The following is a 25186-nucleotide window of genomic DNA, read 5'->3' as shown; positions in this document are numbered from 1 at the left end:
TCATTGATTTATATCTAGGTGGACACTTTCTGAACAAGAACCACATTTTTCCTTGATTTCCATTGATCATCATAAACTTTTCCATAGCTTCATTTCAAACTGTCATTCAAGCATATTATCCAAACAAATCATTGAACTAGTATGTAGAGCTAACTATGATAATAGTAAATTGCACATCCTTATCATTTATAATTATAATTATTTTAAACAATAATCATGTAAGAATATATATTTACACTGTTTATATATATATATTCTATTTCAGGAAATAAAACCTTATAAATTTGGGCATTTAAATTAATTATTTATATATATGAGCACTCTGTGCCTTTCCTTATATGGTGCAATAAATCTACATTTTGAAGTGAAGTAAATGAACACTATTATTTTTCATGCTATTCTTATATGCATTTGAAAATATCTCCACAAAATGTTTCAGTGGCTCAACATCAGTGATGATCATGATGCTTCTCAGACAATTCCTTCATAATTTGTCATTCATTTTGAGATGCATTTTCTAGAAGCAATGCTTAATTGCTTCATAAACTGAATAATTTAGAAATGCAAATTATTACAGAAAGCAAACAAGTATGTGTACATTAATTTCTTTGTTATTACCATCTGCACATGATGAAAATTGACATAGGAAATAGATTTTATATCAATTCATGAAATATCTACATATATGTCTGTAGTGGGTATTTGTGGTGTGCATGCATTTGTACATTTGTACATGTGTTCTTTCATTTTATTTTTATGGTTGATGCCATTTGGAAAGTTACTCCAGTATTAGTCCAAGTATATTTCTTCATGTTATTTTTGTCTAGTAGTGTTTTACTGTATAGAAATGTTGAAAGTGTATAGAGAGTATATAAAAAGTAATTTGTGATGGACATTTTGCTTTCTCTCTCTCTCTCTCTCTCTCTCTCTCTCTCTCTCTCTCTCTCTCTCTCTCTCTCTCCTCTCTTTCTGTCTTTCTTTGCCTATACTAGGGTTTGATGCAAGGCTTGTGCACTGTCCTTTAGCTTTTTTTCTGAAGGCTGATGTTCTACTACTTGAACCACAGTTCTACTTTCAGCTTTTTTGTGGTTAATTGGAGATAAGCCTCTCATGATCAAGATGGCTTTAAACCTCAATCCTTCTAGCTCAACCTTCTGAGCATCTAAGACTATAGGCAAGACTCAACCAGTGCCTGGTTCTACTATTTTTATGTTTACAAAAATGCAATGCAACTGGATGAGTGAGTTTGAACAGAGTACATTATGCTCATAATACAATGGAAGTGTTGTGATGAGATTTAATACTACTTACAAATTGCTATATGGTGACAAAAGGAAAATTAAAAAAATTAAAGTTGTAATACATATCATTTATGCATAAATCTTTGTATATATGTGTGGTTGTATGTATAAAATAATTCCTCATAAAAAAGCAAGTTCTTGTGTAAAATAGAACAGGGGATTTAATATTCAGAATGATTTTGCAATTTTCCTAACAGTGGTAAAAATTATTTATATTTCTTTTAATAGTAAATTAAAACAATTTTATCAGTCTTGATGGCATTGTATATTTTCAAGCCTCTCAATTTCAATTTGACTGCAAAATAATAAAACCTTATTATTGCTCTAACTTGGTTTTGAAAAATTATGAATGAGTCTGACCATGGTTATTGGCCACTTACATTTCTTTGCACACACACACACACACACACATTTTCCTTTTGGGGACTTGACTTCTGTCTTCTCAGTGCATTTTAGAATTTTTAAAGATGTTTATATTTCATGTTATCTAACTTTGTAACAAATTGTCTCTCCATATTTATGCCAAATTATGACAGTCTGTAATTGTTGGTAATGGTAAATATTAAACAACCCTGCTTTTACCCAGTAAGGCATGTTTTGCTGCATATTCTTTAGTATTTAACTACTTAAGAGAGGAGATAAAATAAATTGTTCCTAATTCTACTTAAATATATACTGTGTTGAAGCAAATGTTTGTCATGTTTTAGTAAGTATAACAGTTTATATATAAGATGTACATGTTTACATGTATGCATATATGTGTAATTCTTATGTATATATGCTTTGTGTATAATTGAAACTATTGTGCATGCTATAGTTTCTATATCTACAGTTTTGATTATCTTCATTTGCAAATGTTATATCTGCAAATTTTTCATAATGTCTTATTTCAAAGTCTTCTTTTTGCTTTTTAAATTCAATTTGATTTCATTAATCAGTGAGCACATTATTCTTTAGTGTTCTATCAGAGAAAAGTTACAATTCTTCATCTATTTATCTGGGGAAACAATAAACTTTCAAATTGATTTTTTGTTGCACACATTCTTTCTATTAAACAGTAAATTGAATGTGTTTTTATTCCAAATTCATGAGACCACTAAGTCATGTTTACCATTTTTGGTTTAAAGATTTCTATTTCCCCTCTAGCAAATCCAAAACTGAGACACAGAAGCACCACAACCCTCCAGTTTTGTGAAATGGGTTTTGAAAAGCAACCTCTATCTTTAGGTACCAATTCAGAATAGCTTTTATAGATAACTGGTATGAAAAATACCAGGAACAGAAGTCTGAACTAGTGATTTTAGTACTCTAAATAGAGAAGAAGTTTGGTTTTCCCATTTTTAATGCCAGACATTGAGCCAAATTTGAATCTTAGTAATTTTAAGGAGCTCATACAGGATCACATGGCTAAGACAAAGCAGTAAGATTAGCGTTGTATTTTCCTGTAAAACTGTAAATATGCCTCTTTTGGTCATATGAGTTTAATGTAATATTTACATTTCTTAGTAAAACTGAAGATACACAGGGACAATATGAAATATATTTAAAACAATAATTTTGGAAAAATATTAGTAAATATACAATCATTCTGGTTTTGGTAATACTCAAAATAGAAACCCATATTAAATATTTAGTCTATATAAACTCTTGGCCAAGTTCTATCATAGTGCTTTTATTATTATGCATTCAAAATTCTAAGATCCTCATTAAAAGAAAAGCAATCTTTTGTTATACATATTTATTTAAAAATGTTCTTTTCTTATACAGCTATATTAAATTTTACTATTTATTAAGTTCTCATTCAAGCAAATTCTTTTTCAGTGAAATAAATAGTAGAGTGACAAATTGAGGTTGTTCTAATATCTTACACAGATTATTTTATATATCCTACAGTAAAAGACTAATTTTTAAAACATCTCATGTAATGACACTTGCTGACTTTCACTAGATGGTAATATCATTGCTCATAATGGAAAAATAAACATTTCTATATATGTATAATATTGGCGAAAATAATCTCATGACAAAATTTAAGTATATTTTCTATAAGGATATTTTAAGCCATCATTTGAATCTGTGATGAAAAAATATCTAGAACATGGCTCTAGATTCCTTCCTGCCTCCCCATTGAGTATCTATGTTATGTACCACATAATCTTTCTTTTCCATATATATATATATATATATATATATATATATATATCCTAAAATACTTTTGTGTCAATCTTTCCAACTGAAATTTCTCAATAACTTCCTGAAACACCTCTCACTGTATTTTAGGCTCACAGCAACCCAGTTTCTGCACATTAGAGTGATCATTTATAACTATAAATCTGAGATCTGTTTGCCTGTGACTCCTGACTGTAATCCTACTCAGCTGAATGACATTTGAGGATTAGAAGTTAGAAGCCAATCCAAGGAGGAAAGTCTGTGAGACTTTTATTTGTTATTAACCAACAAAAAAATACAGTAGCAGAACGGTGTTTCAAGTGCTAGCACACCAACCTTGAATGAAAAAGTTAAGGGACAGTGTCCAGGCCTTAAGTTTGAATGCTGGCACTATATATAAATGTAATCTAAATAGCATATATGATGATATATGAATGGCATATATGACGTTTTATAAACAAGAAATACTTTTTTCATATATCTAACCCAAACTTGGTATAGGCATTTATGCACAAATTAACTTGGTATAATATTTTGCTGTTTAAATACTTATGTTGTTCAATTTCTAACTAGTGTTTTTCTAGTATCGCTTAGGCATTTATTTTTAAAGTTCACACTTACAGGTAGAAAACAGAAGCTAAAGTTCTGTTATGAGCCACAACATTTTAATTTAAATAATAGACCTTTTTATATCATTTTGAATACCCAGCTATTTTTGTTTTCTTCAAGAAGATTTGATACAATGCTTAGGAAAGTGCTTCTATTTTCATGAGATACAAACAGTTTTAAAAGGACATGGTTGTGGTATATCTGAAGAAGTTTTACTAATGACTAGTACATAATTTTCTCATACAGGTGGGATTGCGACTACTCTAGTAGTACCCATTGAATTAGATCTGCATCACTGTCTTCTAGACAATCATCACCTTCATTATTTTACAAAGTATTACTGAATCATCAAAAGCTGTTTGATTAATATTATCATCAAGTCATTAAAGTCCTCAGACTCCTCTTTATAAAAGAAATTTCATAAAATTAGAGTACTGTAAAATAAAGTTCTCAATTGTATAGAAGCAAAATAGTTCACTTCAGAAAATATAATATAAAAATGCATTAAAAACTGGACATAAAATTTTCCCTATGAAATCTAGGGACTCTCAATTAAATTAAGTGAGCATAAGATGTAGAATACTGATGGAGATTAGCAAGTGCAAACTTTAGAATAAATTTCTAGTGTTTTATTAAAACCTTGTGATTTTGCAGTTAAATAAACTGTCATACAGAAAGCATAATCACTGGCTTATACTAACATAATATATTCTCCCGCTTCAGTAATCAATGATCTTTTCATTGCATCATCTTTCCTTTATATCTTGAGGAAGTTTATTGGTAGTATCACTTCATATAACTTCATTTAGTTTTTTCATAAAATGCCAGGCTATCCATGAAAATGGCGACCAAAATTCAGTAAGTTAGTTTCTCTAAACTAATGAAGGCTTTGTTAAAAGAGTATAAAGGGCCAGGCACTGGTGGCTCATGCCTGTAATCCTAGATACTTAGGAGGCTGAGATCTGAAGATGGTGGTTTAAAGCCAGCCTTGGCAGGAAAGTCTGTGAGACTCTTATCTACAATAAATCATCAGAAAACCAGAAGTGGCGGCGTGACTCAAGTGGTAGAATGCTAGCCTTGACCTGAAGAGCTCAGGGACAGTGCCCAGGCTCATAGTTCAAGCCCCATGACGGACAAAAAAAAGAGAGAGATTTTTAAAAATTTATTTTCCTTAGATTTATAAGAAGAAATTGTCCTAGGCTGCTATCATTGAATTACAAAAAATGTAGGAATCCTCTTAAGGAGATTCTATTATGTGTATATTAGCAAAGTAAAGATCCATTTTTCATTTTATTAATATAGATTATACTTTGGATTCTGTTGATTGGAGAATGACTTTTATCCAAGTAGTGACTAAATAAAGCCTAATGAATATATGTATGCCATCTTTGAACTTGTGAGTATATACTATTCTTATGAGTTAATAATTGAAATATTAAGCATATAAAAATCAGGTAAAGATCTATGTGAAATGAAATTTACCTCAAATTTGCATGAAATTTCTATCTTTAATGAATTTGAATCCCTTTAAAAATCTCGTGACAGCTGGGCACCAGTGGCTCATGCCTATAATATTAGTTACTAAGGAATCTGGTGTCTGAGAGTCACCATTAGAAGCCAGCCTGGGCAGGAAAGATGGTGAGACTTTGATCTCCAATTAACCACCAAAAAGACAGAAGTGGCACTTTGTATTAAGTGTTAGAAGAGTAGTCTTGAGCCAAAAAGCCCTAGGGCCAGCATACACACACACACACACACACACACACACACACACACACACACACACAAACACACACACACACGCACACACACACATATATCAAGTGATTAAAAAAATCCAAGCAGGCAATGCTCCAAAAGCCAAATGTTCCATTCACACATTTATGGAATCTACATATCCACATATACATGTAAATATATTTACATATTTGTTAGGATAAGGGAAGGGAGGAAAGGGATTACAAATGGAGGACTATGGCATAGAAATCTTGGTGAGAGCCATTGGTCTTAGGACGAAGTACTGAGAAACTGCAATAGAGAGTCATTGTGATTAAAATATAATATATACATTACATAACTTGGCACAAAGTAGTAGAGTGCTAGCCCAGGCCATGAGTTCAAGCCCAATGACAAAAAAATAAATATATTGGAACTGTATTAGAATGGAGTACAGGAGAGTGATAGAGGGGATGATTTTTGATCCTGACACATCATATGAATGTATGTAAATGCCATAATGAAGACTCTTGTTGTAAAAACCAGTATATGCTAATAAAAAGCTTTAAAAACCCCTTTAAAATATTAAAGATTCCTGTGAATAAATCCAGTGTTTTTCTTTGTATTCTTCATTCAACTTTCCTGAAGTATTGTCACTTCAAGTACTTTCCCAAGAGGGCCAGGCATGGTATCACCAGCATGTAATCCCATAATTTACATGCCCTAAGCCAGAGGATCTCTACTTGAAAGCAAATCTGGGTTACATAGCAAAGAAATTGTTTTAAAATAGTTGTTTTCAAATGTTTAGTGGAACTATTCTCTTCTTGTTCTTGATCTGTTTTCTTATTCTAAATCAATAAAGGTTTTTATTAGTAAATACTAAACAAAGTGTATTTTATGCCCTTTCCAATAAATACACTCTTTTATCCCACAAAATTTTTGCCAATCTTTCCCATCACCTTCCACTATTTGGTCCTTACTATCTTTCCTGCCACTTCCATCCCCTCTACTCCTATGCCTTCTTAGTTTCTCCCATATATTCCTCCACATACATTAGTCTCAATATGAAAGGGTAATTTGGGCCCAGAAGCATGGGGAAGCATTACTTCATAAAAAAGACAACCAATTAGTTAAGTGCCAACTTTATTTTCATGAAACTAATTGAATTCTCAAATTTTACAATTTATTTAGGCTCTTAGTGCAGAAGAATTTTGGGTTGATATCACATGGCATATTTCCCCGTCCACTCCCGAGCAGTTTTGTTAAATGTCATCCTGTCGCTATGGAATATCCTCGCAATTTCAGGAACCAAAGGATCAGCAGGGTTGGGGTAGCACAGCAAGGAGCAGATGGACAGCAATATTTTGGAGACCGTCAGTGCTGGTGACCATTCAGAACCCAGGATGTCTAGAGAGATGCTCCCCGTACTGCTGATGTTCGGATGGTAAATTTCTGTGATGAATGCGACCTTAGGTGGCTTGAACGGGTAATCATGCGGAAACTCAATAGAGAGGAAGAAGACTCCTCCCTGGTAAGGGCTGTCCTCAGGCCCTATGATGGTGGCTTGCCAGTGAAATATATCTTCTGCCACTGGACCTGCAGAGCACAGGGTCGGGGGGTCTTGAGACAACTCCAGGAGCTCACACTGAATACGCTTCATAGCAAGGGATCCGAAGGTATTTCCTCCACTCTTCGGAGTTGACTCTAGGTTATTTTCAGAGTCACTGGTGACAGCAGGCTGCGAAGAGCTCACAGACTCCAGGTTAGCAGACAGAGGGTCGATGACCACAGACATTGTCCCGTTTTCAGAGGAGTCCATCAGGCCAGAAGATACTTGTGGCTCCAAATTACCTGGAGGTGGCCGGGCATGAGCCAAGGTCTGGTTCTGCTGAGAGTCACCACTGGCAGGGTCACCTGACGCTTCTGCCTGAAGCATTTCGCCTGGGCCTGAGGCTCCAGAGGCGGACATCGGAGGCCTGATCTGGACCGACCGACCATCAGGAAGCTCTGAGAACAGTGGTTACCATGGGAATGGCCGTTGGCAGTTACCCTGAGTGCCGTAGGTGGGCACGCGCTGTCACCTATGGCTACAAGTCATCGAATGGAGTTTGTGTCATAATGAGGGTCGCTTGAGATTACCATATAGTCACGTGGATACACATGAGAGAAGTTGGGAATCATGTTGGTCGGCTGGCATGATGTGGGGTTGACATGAGGGGTGGTGTGGGAGAAGCACTGGGGCCACAGGGGTCAAGTGGAAGGTAGTGTGGAAGAAGCATGGGGGTGATTGGGATCATGAAGTTCATATCTAGCACAGATGAGGCACCAAAGGAATATGTCAAAGGTGATGTGGGGGTATTCGATTATGAAATACCATTGAGTGGCATGGAGTCACTTTGAATTGGGGCAGGATTATCATTGTAATGGTATGGGTTCTGTTTGGGGGTCTACGGGTTTTGTCTGGGGTAAAAATGGAGTAGTGCGGGTTTTCCATAAATCACGTGGGAGGTGATACTATTATAGGGTGGGGGAGCATGGCCACAGCATGTAGTGTGCCTTTGGTATAGACTGGAGTTGACTTCGTGGGGGACACAGGAGCAGGGTGAGGACACCTGGTGTTAGTGCATTGGAAATGGTTGAAGAGGGCCATGGCTGAGTGGTTGACCAAAAGCTCTCTTATTCATACATGCAGTAGAGCTACCATGCATTCTCTCCACCCAGTGAATAACTGAGTCAGATCATTGAGTTCCTCTTGCATGTGTATTTCCTTAAGAGTGGCATTCTCATGTATAAACACCTTTAGTAAGTTTACTGTTGAGATAACTTTTTAAGGTACCTATCATTAATATTTTGACAAATTCATTTTTATAATTTCAAATAAGGTGTGTGAATGTTTTATACATCTCTTCATACATGTGTGTATTTGTGTTTGATCTGTTCTCACCACTTAAGAAAAGTGTTACTTGAGTAACATTTTTAATATGAAGTTTTTCTTTTTCAGATTTACACCTTCTCTTCCATATCCTTCAGTAGCTTTTCCTCCTTCTTTGTTCTACTGGTCTTGCTCTTCAGCCAAAGGGCTCCGAATATCCAAGCACCACAAAATAGGTGGCTATAAAGAACAAAAATCCATTTTTTCAGAGTTAAATGTATTTACAAGTTGAAATCAAGTTTTGGCTTAGGCATGCTCCCCTATTGAAGGCTCTAGAAGAATGTATAATTGTCCATTTATTTTGTTGGCGCTGGGCATTCCCCGTTCTTCCTATGGTTTCTGCATCTCTCACAATGCTATCTCAGTACTCGCATGGGATTCCACACTGACTTTTTTTTCCAGATCTTCCTAATAGTGCCATCAATCTTTGAATTTAGGTTACTTTCTGACCAAATTTGGTCTCTTCTTGATTATGTCTGCAAGGTTTCTGTTTCTGAATCAACATACATTTGAGAGGAACACTATTCATCAAACTATACTACCATCTATTTTCTAAAAGTCACATTCTCTATGCTCCAATAGATACATGTGTGTTAAGCTGTCACAATTCTAATTCCAAAATTTTATCTGAAAATCATTGCAAAGCATTCTAAAATCTCATTATTTAACTCATTTAAATCTTACCCGATGGCAACAGGATAACATTGGTCAATCCTATTGTCTCAAATTTTGAGGCTTGTTTAAATCTCATAGTGAGATAAATCATGGTCATAAAGCTAAATAATGCACATGTTTCATTTTTATGTATGAAAATGTGATAAGAAATCTCTATAAAACTTGATCACTGGAAGAATGAAGGATGGAGAAAAAGAAAGCAACAGAGTGTTATTCAGATCAACATATAATATATGTCTATCCTAAATATTATGTTGCACAACTCCTTGCTATAATTTATACTCACTAAAAGTGAATGACATTAAAATAGATTCTTTTATGGGAGTAGGAATCAATAGGATAGGAGGGTGAATGAAAAAGGTGCATGAGGATAAATGTGGTGTAAGTACTTAATATATGAAAATTGAACAATGTATCCTTTTGAAATTGTTTTAAAGAAAGAGAGGATTAGCAAGAGTGATGGGAGATTCTGATTGAGATACATTGTATGCATGTACAGAATTAATGCTAATAAATAAATCTTGAACATTTAATAGATTAAAATTCTTTGTTATTTTTATCAAAGCCGGCAAAAATACAATTTTAAAATAACATAGCTAAAATTTTCAGTTCATTAGAGAGCAATGAGGCTATTAGTGAATAGATTTTTTGTAAACTATAAACATTATATTAGTTGTTAGAGATAATATGAGGCTCCATTGAATTTGTTTCATCTGATTTAAAAAATAATGCACATTAATTGTACAAAGGGATTTTATTTTTCTGTTTATGCATATACTTTTATATTTACCCCCTTTCTCTATTTTGTTCATTCCCTTTTTAATAATTTTGATAGATATTCTTGTTCTATTTTGTGCATGCTTATATGGTACTTCAATCATCATCACCTTCTCCTTTCACTCTTCTTCCCAGTAAAACCTCCATATAGTACCTTCATCTGCATATGGTATGCCATATTGGACTTTCCTAGTCTACTTTCTTTCACTTAATATGGCAATCTAGAGTTCTATCCATTTCCCAGAAAATAGAATAATTTAAGTAATACTCCATTGTGGATATGTGGCACATTTTCATTCCCCATTCATGGGTTGATTGACACACAAGCTGATTTTATTGGTTATTGTAAATAGTTCTTTAATATGATAGCCATCATCAGCATCATAACTATTATCTCTCAATGACATTTTTTGTGTGTGTTTTTCTGGCCCTTGGGCTAAACTCTGCCCCTGTGTTTTCTTGCTCAAAGCTAGCATGTGAGCCACAGAACCACTTCTGATTTTGGGGAAGTTTATTAGCTATAAGGATCTCCCAGAATTTCTTGCCTGGGTTGGCTTTTAACTGCAGTCCTCAGATTTCACCCTCCTAAATAGGATTACAGGTTTGAGCTACCAGTGCCAGATGTCATGGATTTTTGAATGCAAAGATACGAATGTATCATCTGATTTGTCATCCCCACCTGTATTTCTTGTGTATCTTAAATGAACAGGTCAATATGGAAAGGATTCTTGATTCAATTCTCTGTTTTCAACCAGTTTTTTTCTGTTTTTCAAAATTTTAACTGATTTTTTCAGATCCAAATTTGGTATTTTATTTATGAACTTTTCTTTATTTTACCATTCATATTTAACTTAGAATCAGGTGTCATAGACATCATCTTCAAAATATCTCAAGCTCCAGGTAGTGTGATGTACCATCATTATCTTCCTAGTCCACCACAATAGCATGCAAAATGTTGTTTCCATTTTCACTTCTGTCTAAAAATTCATTCCCACACTGAAGCAAAAGTGAGATTTAACATAAATTGTATTATGCCAAAATTCTATCCAAAACTTCAATCACAATAATTTATCTATCTAGAGGGTCATTTTTCTATTATTCTCATTCTTAATCTTTTTTCTTTCTGGATACCACTTTCAATGTTGTTGTTTTTATCTACTTTTTTTATTGTAAAAGTACTTTACAGAGGGGTTACAGTTACATGAGCAAGGTAATGAGTTCATTTCCTATCAAGAATTTTTGAGTTTTCTGTTGATTTCCTTCTATCATCCCTTCCCTGCCACCTCCACAATTACCCATTCCACCCGCGCCCCCCACCACCCGCGCCGAAGTTGTAAGGTTTGTTTTCAACATAGTGTCTTGTACATCTCATTGGTACAGTAGGCCAACCTGTATCCCCATTTAACCATTTTGTTTTATCCCTTCCCCTCCTCTAATTAGAGAAGTATATATACAAGATGCAGGGCAGAGACATCAAATACAGTGAAAACGGGTTATACCGTGGGGGAGGAACATACAAAGAAAAAGAAATCACATGGCATATTATAAATAGGTTAGAAACAATAGCAAGAAAGAAAAAAAGAATATTTGTGTCCCTATCTTGGGGTTCATTTCGCTTAACATCATCTTATATGGTCATATGTACATAGCTTTTAACCTTTTCCACTTGTCCTATAAATATACTAGTTATTGCAAATAAGGGAAACCATGGGACCTATGTTTCTTTGGGCCTGGCTTACTTCACCAAATATAATATTTTCCAAGTCTTTCCATTTTCCAACAAATGGGGTGATGTCATTCTGTCTGATAGAGGCATAGAATTCCATTATGTATGTATGTATGTATATATATATATATATATATATATATATATATATCAGATTTTCTTGATCCATTCATTTACTAAGGGGCATCTGGGTTGGTTCCATATCTTAGCTATGGTAAGTAAGGCTGTGATAAACGTATTTGAGCTGATAGCCTTAGTAGTAGTTTGTCGTCCTTTGGATAAATGCCCAAAAGTGGGGTTGCTGGGTCACAGGGGAGCTCTAGGTGGAGTCTTTTGAGGAACCTCCATACTGCCTTCCAAATGGTTGAACAAGTTTACACTCCCACCAACAATGTGGTAGAGTTCCCTTCTGTCCACATCCCCTCCAGCATCTGTTGTTATCAGAGTTCTTGATTATAGCCATTCTAACTTCTCAACAAAATTTTGGCCAACCAGCTTCTACTATTCATCCAAAATATCATACACCACTACCAAACAGGATTCATTTCAGGGATGCAAAGCTCCTTCAATATACGCAAATCAATTAATATAATTCATCACTTCAACAAGTGCAAGGATAAGAACCACATGGTTATCTCAATAGATGCAGAAAAAGCATTTGACAAGATCCAACACCCCTTTATGATGAAGGTTCTGGAAAAACTAGGAATCCAGGGAACATTCCTCAATACAACGAAGCTGTATATGACAAACCTACAGTCAGCATTATACTTAATGGTGAAAAAGTAAAGCCATTTCCTCTTAACTCAGGAATGAGACAAGGATGTCCACTCTCTCCACTGCTCTTCAATGTAGTATTAGAATGCCTAGATGAACTTTCATTTTCATTTCATTGAAGAATTGAAGTATTGGTGTGAGTTCTGTTTGGAAGGCCTTGTAGAATTCTGCTGTAAATTCATCTGGTCCTGAACTTTTCTTAGATGGGAGGTCTCTTATTGCTGTTTCTATTTGGATGCTTGATATGGGTCTGTTATGTTGGTTTAATGCATCTTGGATTAGTTTCGTCATGTCAATATTTTCTTGGAAATTATCCAATTCATCCAGATTCTCAAACTTATTAACATAAAAGTTTGAGAATTATTCCCTTATAATGTTCTGGATGTTGGTTGTTTCTGTGGTGATGTTTCCAAATTTGTTTATTTGGGTATGTTCTGTTCTTATTCTGATAAGATTTGCTAAGGATCTGTCAATTTTGTTAATTTTTCCAAGAGCCACCTCTTTGTTGATTATTTCTATGTATTTTTTAAAATTCTAATTCATTTAAATCTGATTTAATTTTAATTATTTCTTTATATCTACTGGAGTGAGGTTTAGCTTGCTGCTATTTTTCTAGTAGCTTCAAATGTCTGATTAAATTGTTGGTTTCAGATCTCTCCAATTTGTTCAAGTAGGAACTTAAAGCTATGAACTTGCCTCTGAGTGCTGCCTTTGCTGTGTCCCAGAGGAGCTGGTAATTTGTGTGTTCATTTTTGTTGAATATCATGAACATTTGAATTTCCTTTCTAATCTCTTCCATGACCCACTGATGATTCAACAGTGTGCTGTTCAGCCTCCATGTGTTACCAGACTTTCTTTGGTGGCTTTTGGGGTTGAATTCTAATTTTATTCCCTTGTGGTCTGAGAGAATGCAGGGAATAATTTCAATGTTTCTGAATTTGGACAAGTTTGTTTTGTGACCTAAAATGTGGTCTATTTTGGAAAATGTTCCATGTGCTGCTGAGAAGAACGTGAATTCTCATCCTGCTGCATGAATTATTCGGTAGATGTCTGTTAAATCTAGTTCATCTATGCAGTTCTTTAGATCTGCATTTTCTCTGTTGTGATTTTGCCGGTCTATCTGTCTAGTGGGGATAGTGGTGTGTTAAAGTCCCCAAAAAGTAATGTCTTTGGATCTATATGAGATTTGAGGAATAGTACTATTTCTTGGATAAAATTGAGTGCTCCTTTGTTTGGTGAATAGACATTTAAAATTGTAATATCCTCCTGAAGGAGACATCCCTTAATTAGTATGTAGCAGCCTTCTTTATCTCTTCTCACTAATTTTAATTTGAAATCAATTTTATTTGATATTAGGATTGCAACTCCCTCCTGTTTATAGGAGCCCTTTGCTTGGTAGATTTTATTCCAGCCTTTCATTTTCAAAATATGTTTTTTATTATGGGAAGGTGTGACTCTTGAAGGCAGCAGATAGAAGGATGTTGCTTTTTAATCCAACTAGACAGTCTATGTTGCTTAATTGGAGAGTTAAGTCCATTAATATTGAGAATTAAGATGGAGAGGTGTTTGGTAGTTCCTGCCATGTTATTCAACTTCTTTTTCCTTTACTTGTTTTTCTAATTTTTTTGGGGGGGTCCGGTCTTTGGGCCTGAACTCTGGGTCTGGGCGCTGTCCCTCAGCTCTTCAGCTCAAGGCTAGCACTCTACCATTTGAGCCACAGTGCCATTTTTGCCTTTTTTCTGCTTATGTGGTGCTGAGGAATCGAACCCAGGGCCTCATGCATGCAAGGCAAGCTCTCTACCACTGAGCCACCTTCCCAGCCCAATCCAACTTCTCGATTGGTGTGACAACTGGGTTTTTCCTATGGTTCTTGGATTCTCCGTTTGGGTGTGGTTTCTTGGACTTTAGTGTGGTCTTTTTGCTCTTCTATGTGTAGGACATCTTTACGTATCTTTTGTAGGGATGGTTTGGCAGAGATATTTTGTTTCACTTTTTTTTTTGTAATGGAAGTTTTTTATTTGACCTTCCATTAGAAAGGAGACTTTAGCTAGGTACAGTATTATTGGTTGATAGTTGTCTTTTTGGCCTGGCATACATCATTCCAGGCTCTTCTTGCTTTAATTGTCTCTGCTGAGAAATCTGAGGATATTCAAGTTGTTTTCTCTTTATAGATGATTGATCTTTTCTCCTTGACAGATTTAAGGATCCTTCCTTGGTCTGAATTGATCCTGTGCAGATTATAACGTGACAGTGGGATGCCCTTTCTGGTTTGGTCTATTTGCAGTTCTAAAATTTCTTGTATCTGAATAGGCCTATCTTTTTGCATGCTTGAGAAGTTCTCTGCTAGGATCCTGTTAAATAATTTTCCTAGACCATTAACATCTTTCTTTCTTTTTTTATTTGTGAAAATACCGTACAGAGGGTTACAATTACCTGGGCAAGATAATGAGTACATTTATTATCAAGCATTGTTGCAGCCTCCTTTGTTCCCCTTCCCAACCCTTCCCATCCCCTCCTAGCCCCCCCTAACCCCCAGCCAAAGTTGTTGTTTGTTTTTTGACATAAAGACTTGTATATCTAATTGTTGCAATGAGTCCACCTGCATCCCTACATAAACTATTTGTTTTTTCCCTTCTCCTTCACCAATTATACCAACATCAAATATAGTGAAAGCAGGGATTACACTGTGGGAGAGGGACATAAAAAGCAACAAAGAAATCATCGTATAAATATGCTAGAAACAATAGAAAGAAAGAATAAATATTTGAATAGTATCTTGGGGTTCATTTCACCTAACATCAACTAATCTTACCTTTTCTGATTGTCAGACATCTACCAGTTATTGAAAATAAGGGAAACCATGGGACCTATGTTTATTTGGGCCTGGATTACTTCACTTAATATAATTTTGTACAAGTCTTTCCATTTCTAAACAAATGGGGCAAAGTCATTCTTTCTGATGGAGGCATAGAATTCCATTGTGTATATATACCACATTTTCTTCATCCATTCATCTAGTGAGGAGCATCTGGATTGGTTCCATATCTTAGCTATGGTAAATAATGCTGCAATAAACATAGTCGTGCTGGTAGCTTTAGTATAGTCTTGTTTGTGATCATTTGGGTAAATGCCCAAAAATAGGATTGCTGGGTCATAAGGGAGCTCTATGTGGACTCTTTTCAGGAACCTCCATACTACTTTCCAAAGTGGCCGAACAAGTTTACACTCCCACCAACAATGCAGTCAGATTCACTTCTGTCAACATCCCCTCCAGCATCTGTTGTTATTAGAGTTCTTGATTATAGCCATTCTAACTGGGGTGAAGCGGTATCTCAAAGTTGTTTTGATTTTCATTTATTTTATGGCTAGAGAGGTTGAGCATTTCTTCATGTGACTATTGGCTATCCTTCTTTCCTCTTCAGAGAAGTTTCTCTTTAAGTCGTTAGCGCACTTATTTATTAGGCAGTTGTTTCTTTGAGGATTTGTTGTTGAGGGATTTAATTTTTTGAGTTCCAGGTACATTTTATATATGAGACCCTTGTACGTTGTATGGCTAGTGAAGATCTTCTCCCAATCCGTGGGCTTTCTATTGATCTTGCTAGCTATGTCCTTTCGCATGCAGAAGCTCTGCAATTTCATTCAATCTCATCCGTCCAACCTTTCCTTGATTTGTTGTTTCTGGGTCTCTATTAAGAAAATTTTGGCCTGTGCCAAGGAGACCTAGGGTTTCTCCTATTCCATCCTGTAATGTTTTCAGAGTGTCTGCTTTGAATCCTAGGTCTTTGATCCATGTGGAGTTGATTTTGTTGCAGGGTGATTCATGGTTTTCTATAAGTAGTTAACCAATTTTGCCAGCACCATTTACTGAAGAGTCTATCTTTCTTCGTTTCTATTTTTTCAGCTCCCTTACCAAAGATTAGATGGCTATAGGTCTTTAGGTTCATTTCTGGGTTTTCAATTCTATTCCATTTGTCCTGAGGTCTGTTCTTGTGCCATTACCAACCTGTTTTGGTTACTATGGCTTTGTAGTAGTGTTTGAAATTTGGTATTGATATTCCTCCAGCACTCTTCTTTCTGTTGAGGATCGTTTTTGCTATTCGGGGTCTTTTATTGTTCCATATGCATATTTGGATTGCCTCTTCTATTTCCTTGAAGAATGAGGTTGGAATATTGATAGGTATCGCATTGAGTTTGTAGATAACCTTGGCAAATGTTGCCATTTTCACGATGTTGATCCTTCCAATCCAGGAGCATGGAAGGTTTTGCCACTTTCTAAATTCTATTTTTATTTCCTTTTTCAGTTTTTTAAAATTTTCATCATAGAGGTCCTTCTCTTCTTTGGTTAAGTTAAATCCTAGGTATTTTTTTAAATTTAATTTAATTTTATGAACATACTGTGAACATACTGTACAGAGGGGTTACAATTACATGGGCAGGATAATGCATACATTTCTTACCAAGCATTGCAGCCTCCTCCTTTGGTTTACCCTTCACATCCCTTCCCAGCCTCCCTCCTCCCCCCCAATCCCAATCCTTCTCCTTCCCCCCCTTCCCCCCCCCAGCACCGACTTTGTAAAGCTCGTTTTGGACATGACAACTTGTACTTCTCATTGTTGCAACAGGTCCACCTGTATCCTTAAACAACTGGTTTTTCCCCGTCTCCTCCACAAGTTATACTGACATCAAATATAGTGAAAGCAGGGATTATATTGTGGGGGAGGGACTTACAAAGCAACAAAGAGATAATCTTATAAATGCGTTAGAAACAAATGCATGAAAGAAAAAAACAATAAAATACATATCTAAGGGTTCATTTTCCTGACATCACATTATCTGACCTTTTCCGCTTGACTCATACATATACTAGATACTGCAAATAAGGGAAACCATGGGACCTATGTTTCTTTGGGCCTGGCTTACTTCACTTAATATAATTTTTTCCAAGTTTTTCCATTTCCTAACAAATGGGGCAATGTCATTCTTTCTGATGGAGGCATAGAATTCCATTGTGTATATATACCACATTTTCTTGAGCCATTCATCTACTGAGGGGCATCTGGGTTGGTTCCATATCTTAGCTATGGTAAATAATGCTGCAATAAACATTGTTGTGCTGGTAGCATTAGTGTGGTCTTGTTTGTAAACATTTGGGTAAATGCCCAAAAGTGGGATTGCTGGGTCATAGGGGAGTTCTATGTGAAGTCTTTTGAGGAACCTCCATACTGCTTTCCAAAGTGGTTGAACAAGTATACATTCCCACCAACAATGAAGTAAGGTTCCCTTCTGTCCACAACCCCTCCAGCATCTGTTGTTGTTAGAGTTCTTGATTTTTGCCGTCCTAACTGGGGTGAGGTGATATCTCAATGTTGTTTTGATTTGCATTTCTTTTATGGCTAGGGATGTTGAATATTTCTTCATGTGTCTATTGGCCATCCTTCTTTCTTCTTCAGAGAAGCTTCTCTTTAAGTCTTTCGCCCACTTACTTATTGGGCAGTTGTTTCTTTGAGGATTTGTTGTTGGGAGATTTAATTTTTTGAGTTCCAAGTATATTTTAGATATGAGACCCTTGTCCGTTGTATGGCTAGTAAAGATCTTCTCCTAATCCGTGGGCTTTCTATTGATCTTGCTAGCTATGTCATTTGCCCTGCAGAAGCTCTGCAACTTTATGCAATCCCATTTGTCCAACCTTTCTTTGATTTGTTGTGTTTCCGGGTCTCTATTAAAAAAATTTCGGCCTGAGCCAAGGAGATCTAGGGTTTCTCCTATTCCATCCTGTAATGTTTTCAGAGTGTCTGCTTTGACTTCAAGGTCTTTGATCCATTTGGAGTTGATTCTGGTGCAGGGTGATATATAAGGATCTAGCTTTAGTTTTCTACTGTAGTTAACCAATTTTGCCAGCATCATTTACTGAAGAGGCTGTCTTTCTTCCATTCTATTGTTTTAGCTCCCTTATCGAAGATTAGATGGCTAGAGGTCTGTAGGTTCATTTCTGGGTTTTCAATTCTATTCCATTGGTCCTGAGATCTGTTCTTATGCCAATACCAAGCTGTTTTGATTACTATGGCTTTATAGTAGAGTTTGAAATTTGGTATTGATATTCCTCCAGCAGTGTTCTTTCCGTTGAGGAGTGTTTTTGCTATTCGGGGTCTTTTATTGTTCCATATGAATTTTTGTACTGCCTCTTCTATTTCCTTGAAGAGTGAGGGTGGAATTTTGATAGGTATTGCATTGAATTTGTAGATAGCCTTGGGAAGTATTGCCATTTTCACGATGTTAATCTTTCCAATCCAGGAGCATGGGAGGCTTTGCCATTTTTTTAATTCTGTGTTGATTTCCTTTTTCAAGATTTTAAAGTTTTCATCATAGAGGTCCTTCACTTCTTTAGTTAATTCCTAGGTATTTTATTTTTTGTGGGGCTATTACAAATGGAGTTGCTTTCCTAATTTCAGCCACACTTTTCTCATTGTTGGCATACAGAAAAGCCATTGATTTTTGGGGGTTAATTTTATAACCTGCTACTTTGCCAAAGTTTTGAATCATCTTGAGTAATTTGGGAGTGGAGTCTATGGGATTCTTTAAATACAAGATTATCTCATCTGCAAAGAGGGAGAGTTTTATTTCTTCTTTCCCTATTTGTAGGTATTTTATTTTTTGTGGGGCTATTACGAATGGAGTTGCTTTCCTAGTTTCAGTCATGTTTTTCTCATTGTTGCCATACAGAAAAGCCATTGTTTTTTGACGGTTAATTTTATACCCTGCTACTTTGCCAAAGTTTTGAATCAGTTTGAGTAATTTGGGAGTGGAGTCTGTGGGATTCTTTAAATACAAGATCATGTCATCTGCAAAGCAAGAGAATTTTACTTCTTCTTTCCCTATTTGGATCCCCTTTGTGTTTGCATCTTGTCTTATTGCTGTGGATAGACATTCTAATTCTAGATTGAAGAGAAGTGGAGAGAGTGGACATCCTTGTCTCATTCCTGAGTTAAGAGGAAATGACTTTAGTAGTTTTTCACCATTGAGTATAATGCTGGCTGTAAGTTTGTCATATACAGCCTTTATTGTGTTGAAGAATGTTCCCTGGATTTCTAATTTTTCCAGAACCTTCATCATAAAGGGGTATTGGATCTTGTCAAATGCTTTTTCTGCATCTATTGAGATAATCTTATGGTTCTTATCCTTGCTCTTGTTGATGTGATGAATTATATTAATTGATTTGTGTATATTGAACCAGCTTTGCATCCCTGACATGAATCCTGTTTGACCATGGTGTATGATTTTTTTGGATGAATTGTTTCATAATAAATTTAAACTTTCTAGTTTTCTTTTAAGGTTCTTTTCCAATTAATTCCCTCTGTCTGGAAGTACTTACTTCCAAGTGAAATAAGCATAGAACATGAAAATCAACATGTGGAGACAGTTTCCCAAATTCCAAGCATGTGCTAGATGCTTTTATCCACATGATCTAATTGAATATTTTCTATAATCCTTTGGAAGGATGTATTATTTTCCATAGTTTTGCAGGTGAGAAAATTGAGTCTGAGATAGTAATTGATTTGGAAATAGTTTGAGATTTGAGCTGCAAAAACTCATATTCTATGTCCATTTTCTTGGATTTTAGGCAAACTATGTTTGCCTCATCTAATATACACATTATGTATAACTGCTCCTCTTGTCATCCCTCTCCTGCCTGAAAATAATAGACTATAATTAGCACATTGAGTTTTTTTAATAAGTCCTTATATTCTTCCATCAATATTTAATCTTTTGACCTTGTTGTAGAACCAATTATTCAATTATTTACTTGCAAGTATATTGACTAAAAATTAAAACTATAGTTGTTGTAACTATATATGCTTCTTGAATATTCCATTTGTATTTCTTAATCTAGCAAGCCCTGGAGAATGAGATAATTTTCACCCAGACTGCTGAAAACAGTATATATTTTTGTCAGATAAACTTCCATCATCAGTATTATATTGTTTGTAAGTATTCCTTTTCATCAAATACTGTCAATATTTTAAGTCCATCTTGCCAAATTATCTATTGCTGAGATGGTTTTAATATGCAAACTCTCAGAATTTTCATATCCCTTTTTCCCATATGCCTCTCTGGTTGCATAGTAATCTGTAACTAGAGCTGTGGTTGAATTTACACAGATCCGCAACTATTGAGGTATCTTCCTTTATTTTAAAGATTGCTAGAAGCCAATGAGGTACCTATATCTGTATTCTTTTAATATTAGTAATATTATTACAACTTTTATATTAGAAATATTACTACAACTTTTGCTCTCCAGTATGTGAAAATGATCTGTGTCAGGCCAGTCAGTGAAAATTAGGGTTGATAATTTCCACCATTGCCTCTTCCTTCTCATTCTCTTGTTCCTGTTCCTCCTCCTCTTTCACTTTCTCTTTATACTCTTCCTATTTGAAAAATGAAATTCCCTTCTTTTTAGGGTATTTAAGAAAAAAATTTAGATACTTGGGATAACTTTTATTCAATTATGAATGAAGTTCTATCATGAATATCAAAATAAACTTTCTAATAACAAATTACAAATAAGAAAATAACAAATTTAGAAGGATCCAGAAATAGCAAGCCCATATCATTCTTGAAAAATGATTTATCCACTATAAAATGCTATTCTGTTTCTGTTCACAATTTTTAGTTCGATTTATTTTCTCTGTTAAACATATCCAGCTGCAGCAGGTGCTGGTGGCTTATACTTGGCAGGCTGAAAGAAAAGAGAGATTGTTCTTTGAAGCTAGACTGGACAGAAATGTCCACAAGACGTTTTTCTAACCTATAGCAGGATAGAGTTGAATGTGCCATTCCAAGCTATATGGAAGGCTGCTATTGGAAGGATCATGGTTTCAGGCCACATTGTGATTTGTTGCCATGGAGGTAAACTGAACACGGAGGTGCATACCTATGATCCCAGCAACAATGGGAAGCCTAAAGGAGACAGATGATTACGCAGGTAGTGCACAGATGAGAAGTGAGATACTATCCTAATAATACTCAATATAATACCCATCTAAAGGTGTGAATCATTGGCATTACACCACTTCAGCAAACATGTGGCCTCAAATATTGTCAAAATAATATTTTCAAACATGTATACCATTTAAAACAAAATAAAGTGACTAAGCGAAAATTTAATTCATCTCCCTATATATGTTTAAATAGGAACATATTATTTTTAGTAGGGATAGTTTTTGAACTTTACAAATGAGGCATTATTATATCTGAAACTTACTTTCCAATAATTAGGAAAATCAAAAGAGATAGAGACAGAGAGACAGAGAGAGGCATACACAGACAGACAACATACATACTGAGGTTTGTAGTACTACATTAATAAATTTTAAAAATAGGGTTCAATATTTTTCCACATAATATGTGGGGAAAATAAAGAGGGAATTTAACAATTCATTAAACTCAAGTAACTGTTGGTCTTCTTTATTAAGTCTAGACTATGGAAAGAGACAGTTATGAGACAATTAATGAGTTGCAATATTAATAGGGTATTAGAAAATATTATCAAGTTATTGTTTCTAAGTAATAAAATGATATTGTGTACATATAGAGGGAAACTTCACCACTCAGTGATATATAGTGAAGTATTTATAGAATGAATACTATCCGGAAATGCCTTCAGAATAAATCGTGAGAATGTGTAGTTTAGAAAAGATAGAACATTTGTTGACAAATTTGTAACTGAATGATGAGTACTTGGTTATTTTTCATATTATTCCTTTTAGGTTATTTCATAAGTTGTGTATTTGCCATAATAAAACTTAGGAAAAATCTCTTTGCCCTGAGACTCAGATAATTTGGATAACCTACGTAAGTCCGTCATTTCATAATCTTTCTACATTGCCAACTGTATGAAACTAATAGACATAATTTCCAAGTTGTATGTGTTAGCATGATGACAATGTCAGTAGACTAGTGATGGCTTTCACAGATAAGGCAATATATAAATTTGATTTTTCTACTCTAAAAAAACTAGAAGTGTTTATTTTCACTCTGAAGAACATAGAGAGAAATCAACTTTTAAAGAGTTAAAAAATAAGATGTAGTCCAGGGCCATCTAAAATTTTCAAGTTAGGTAGAAGATCAGAAATACTGCCATGTATAGATACAGTAAATTATATTAGCAAATGAAACAATGCATATTATATTATAAACATTATATGAAATTAAGCATAAATGTACTGTCTAAAAATAAAATTGATGAATGTTTTACATAAATTTGCATATTTAATGAATCAATTTGGATAAAGTCAATGAGAATACTGAAATGTAGCCACATGAACTGTTCTCAAGAGGGTCTAGTTGTAAAGAATTTCTCCTTATCTGCAAGGGTATATTCCAAAACCCCAGTGGATTTCTAAAACCATAGACTATATAAAACTTTGTATAAACTACTTATTTTTCTTCATGTACACTCATTAAATTATTATATAGTATGATCATGCTTGTTACCCACTGTAGATCATAAATTGTGTGATTTTAATTGTTAATAGTAAAACTAACACAAACCTTACTTTTCTTTTACACAATTTAATGGATAGAAGATTCTTACCATAGACCTTAGAAATCTCTGCGTCATTTTTTAATTAATTGAGTTGAGATTCTTCATCTTTTCATGTAAAAGGAGTATGCTATCACTACTATTTGTTATATCTAAGGGAGTAGTATGATTGTGTTATGTTTTAGAGTTATTACAAAGTAAAGTAAAGATATCTGCATACAAGTATTGTGATACTATATCAGTTGATCTGACAGGAGAGTTGGATATTAACTACTGGTAGTAAGTGTATAAATATAGATGCACTGTAAGAAGAAATGGTTCACATACTGGCCACAAGGGATATTAAGAATGCAAAATTTCATTATACTGCTCAGAAAAGTTGCACACATTAAAATTCATGAATCATTTTTCCTGAGATTTTTATTTAATATTTTTTATCTTGGTTGACCAGAGGTACATAAAACTAAAGAAAGTAAATCCACAGACAAGGAGAAATATGAGTTCTCATCAAGTTTTCACAGAAAAATAGAACCAGTGGGATAAACAAAGATATATGAGGGGATTTCACAGGAATTGACCCAGAAACTAAATAGAATGAAACCTTCTGCTATTGTTTTTTTTATTTTATGTTTTTATTTTTTTATTGTGAAAATACTGTACAGAAGGGTTACAATTACATGGGCAAGATAATGAGTACATTTCTTATCAAGCATTGTAGGCTCCTCCTTTTTTTCCCCTTCCCATCCCTTCCCATCCTCCCCCTGTCTCCCCCACCCAATCCTCCCCACTACCCCTCCCCCCCACCAAAGTTGTAAAGTTTGTTTTCGACATAACAACTTGTACATCTCATTGTTGCTATTGTTTTTTTTAATCTACACTTCCCAATGGACTATTTCATGCTTACCAATTTTGTGGAAGTTATAGTTTCTACATAGCACATTCAATATTAATATATTCCTGTTACTCTTACAGAAATTGTGTAATTTCAGACACTTTAGGTTATACACAAATGTTTTATTTATTAACCAGGTGATGTTGATACATAAAATTAGTCATTAATGGCTATATCTCAATTTACATTTAAAGTCAACAATCACTGCAGTTGGGCTGTTCTAAGCATTTGCTTTATTAATTTAACAAATAGAGATGTTCATTCACAAAGCTGAGTAGACTAACATATGACTAGTGTTTTCTAATAAACTCAGAATAATCAACTTATACACAGGAGTGATTCACATGTTACCTTTTGCAATTCTGTTTAGTGACGTTTTTCAGAAATTTTGCATTTTTTCTATTAATTCCTCAAGAAAATGCAAAACAAAGAACAAATCATTGATAATTTTTACATATTCTGATGTTTGCAACACAAACCAACTATATAAGAATAAAATCTGATTTACTTATTTTAAAGCCCTTAAATCTACCAAAATTGGAACAATTTAGTAAATAGTTCACATAGTAAAGAAATGGTTTTTATTTGGACTTAGTGCAGTTCTATAATAGAAAATAAGTCATTTTTAGCTGTCATTTGATTAACCTGCTGCATGCAATGACTTCCTACATTCTCTAGTACAGCAAACAATGTTTTTTAAGTTCAAATGTCTTTTTAAATGACTAAAAATATAATAATCTACATTTTATGTTTTTTTCATATTAGCTAGTTGTATGATATTTTGAGTTACTAAGGATATTTTAAAATTTGGCCCTTCTAATGTACTATGTTTTTCCTGCTTGAAATGCTTCAATTTTTCAAGATGTTCATCTTCTGAATTTTTTCAGCCCCACTATTATTTCATTAAAAATCTCCAAAATAAAACATTAGTCATTCTATGTCTTGGCATCGTGCTTAGCTTAGCAAACTTTATGCTCATTATGTATTTGTATTTCTATATTTCCTATTGGATGGTGAAATCATGGAGAGAAATTGTCTTATTCTTTCCTCAATCCATTGTGTTTATTTTTAA

The 25186-nt window shown here is 34.6% G+C and overlaps 1 protein-coding gene across 1 annotated transcript; it reads right to left on the bottom strand.

Moving 5' to 3' along the window:
- Positions 1-7017: 7017 nt before the first annotated feature.
- LOC122121068 (ubiquitin-conjugating enzyme E2 D4-like) lies at positions 7018-7764 on the bottom strand. Its single transcript, XM_042695280.1, has one exon. The coding sequence runs from the start codon at positions 7762-7764 to the stop codon at positions 7018-7020; it is 747 nt and encodes a 248-aa protein (XP_042551214.1).
- Positions 7765-25186: the final 17422 nt, after the last annotated feature.

The sequence above is a fragment of the Dipodomys spectabilis genome, unplaced genomic scaffold (genome assembly GCF_019054845.1).
Source record: "Dipodomys spectabilis isolate Male_0828 unplaced genomic scaffold, ASM1905484v1 ptg000182l, whole genome shotgun sequence".
NCBI classification, from domain to species: domain Eukaryota; kingdom Metazoa; phylum Chordata; class Mammalia; order Rodentia; family Heteromyidae; genus Dipodomys; species Dipodomys spectabilis.
Note: the sequence above shows the minus strand (reverse complement) of the source record. Positions and strands in the feature narration are given on the sequence as shown.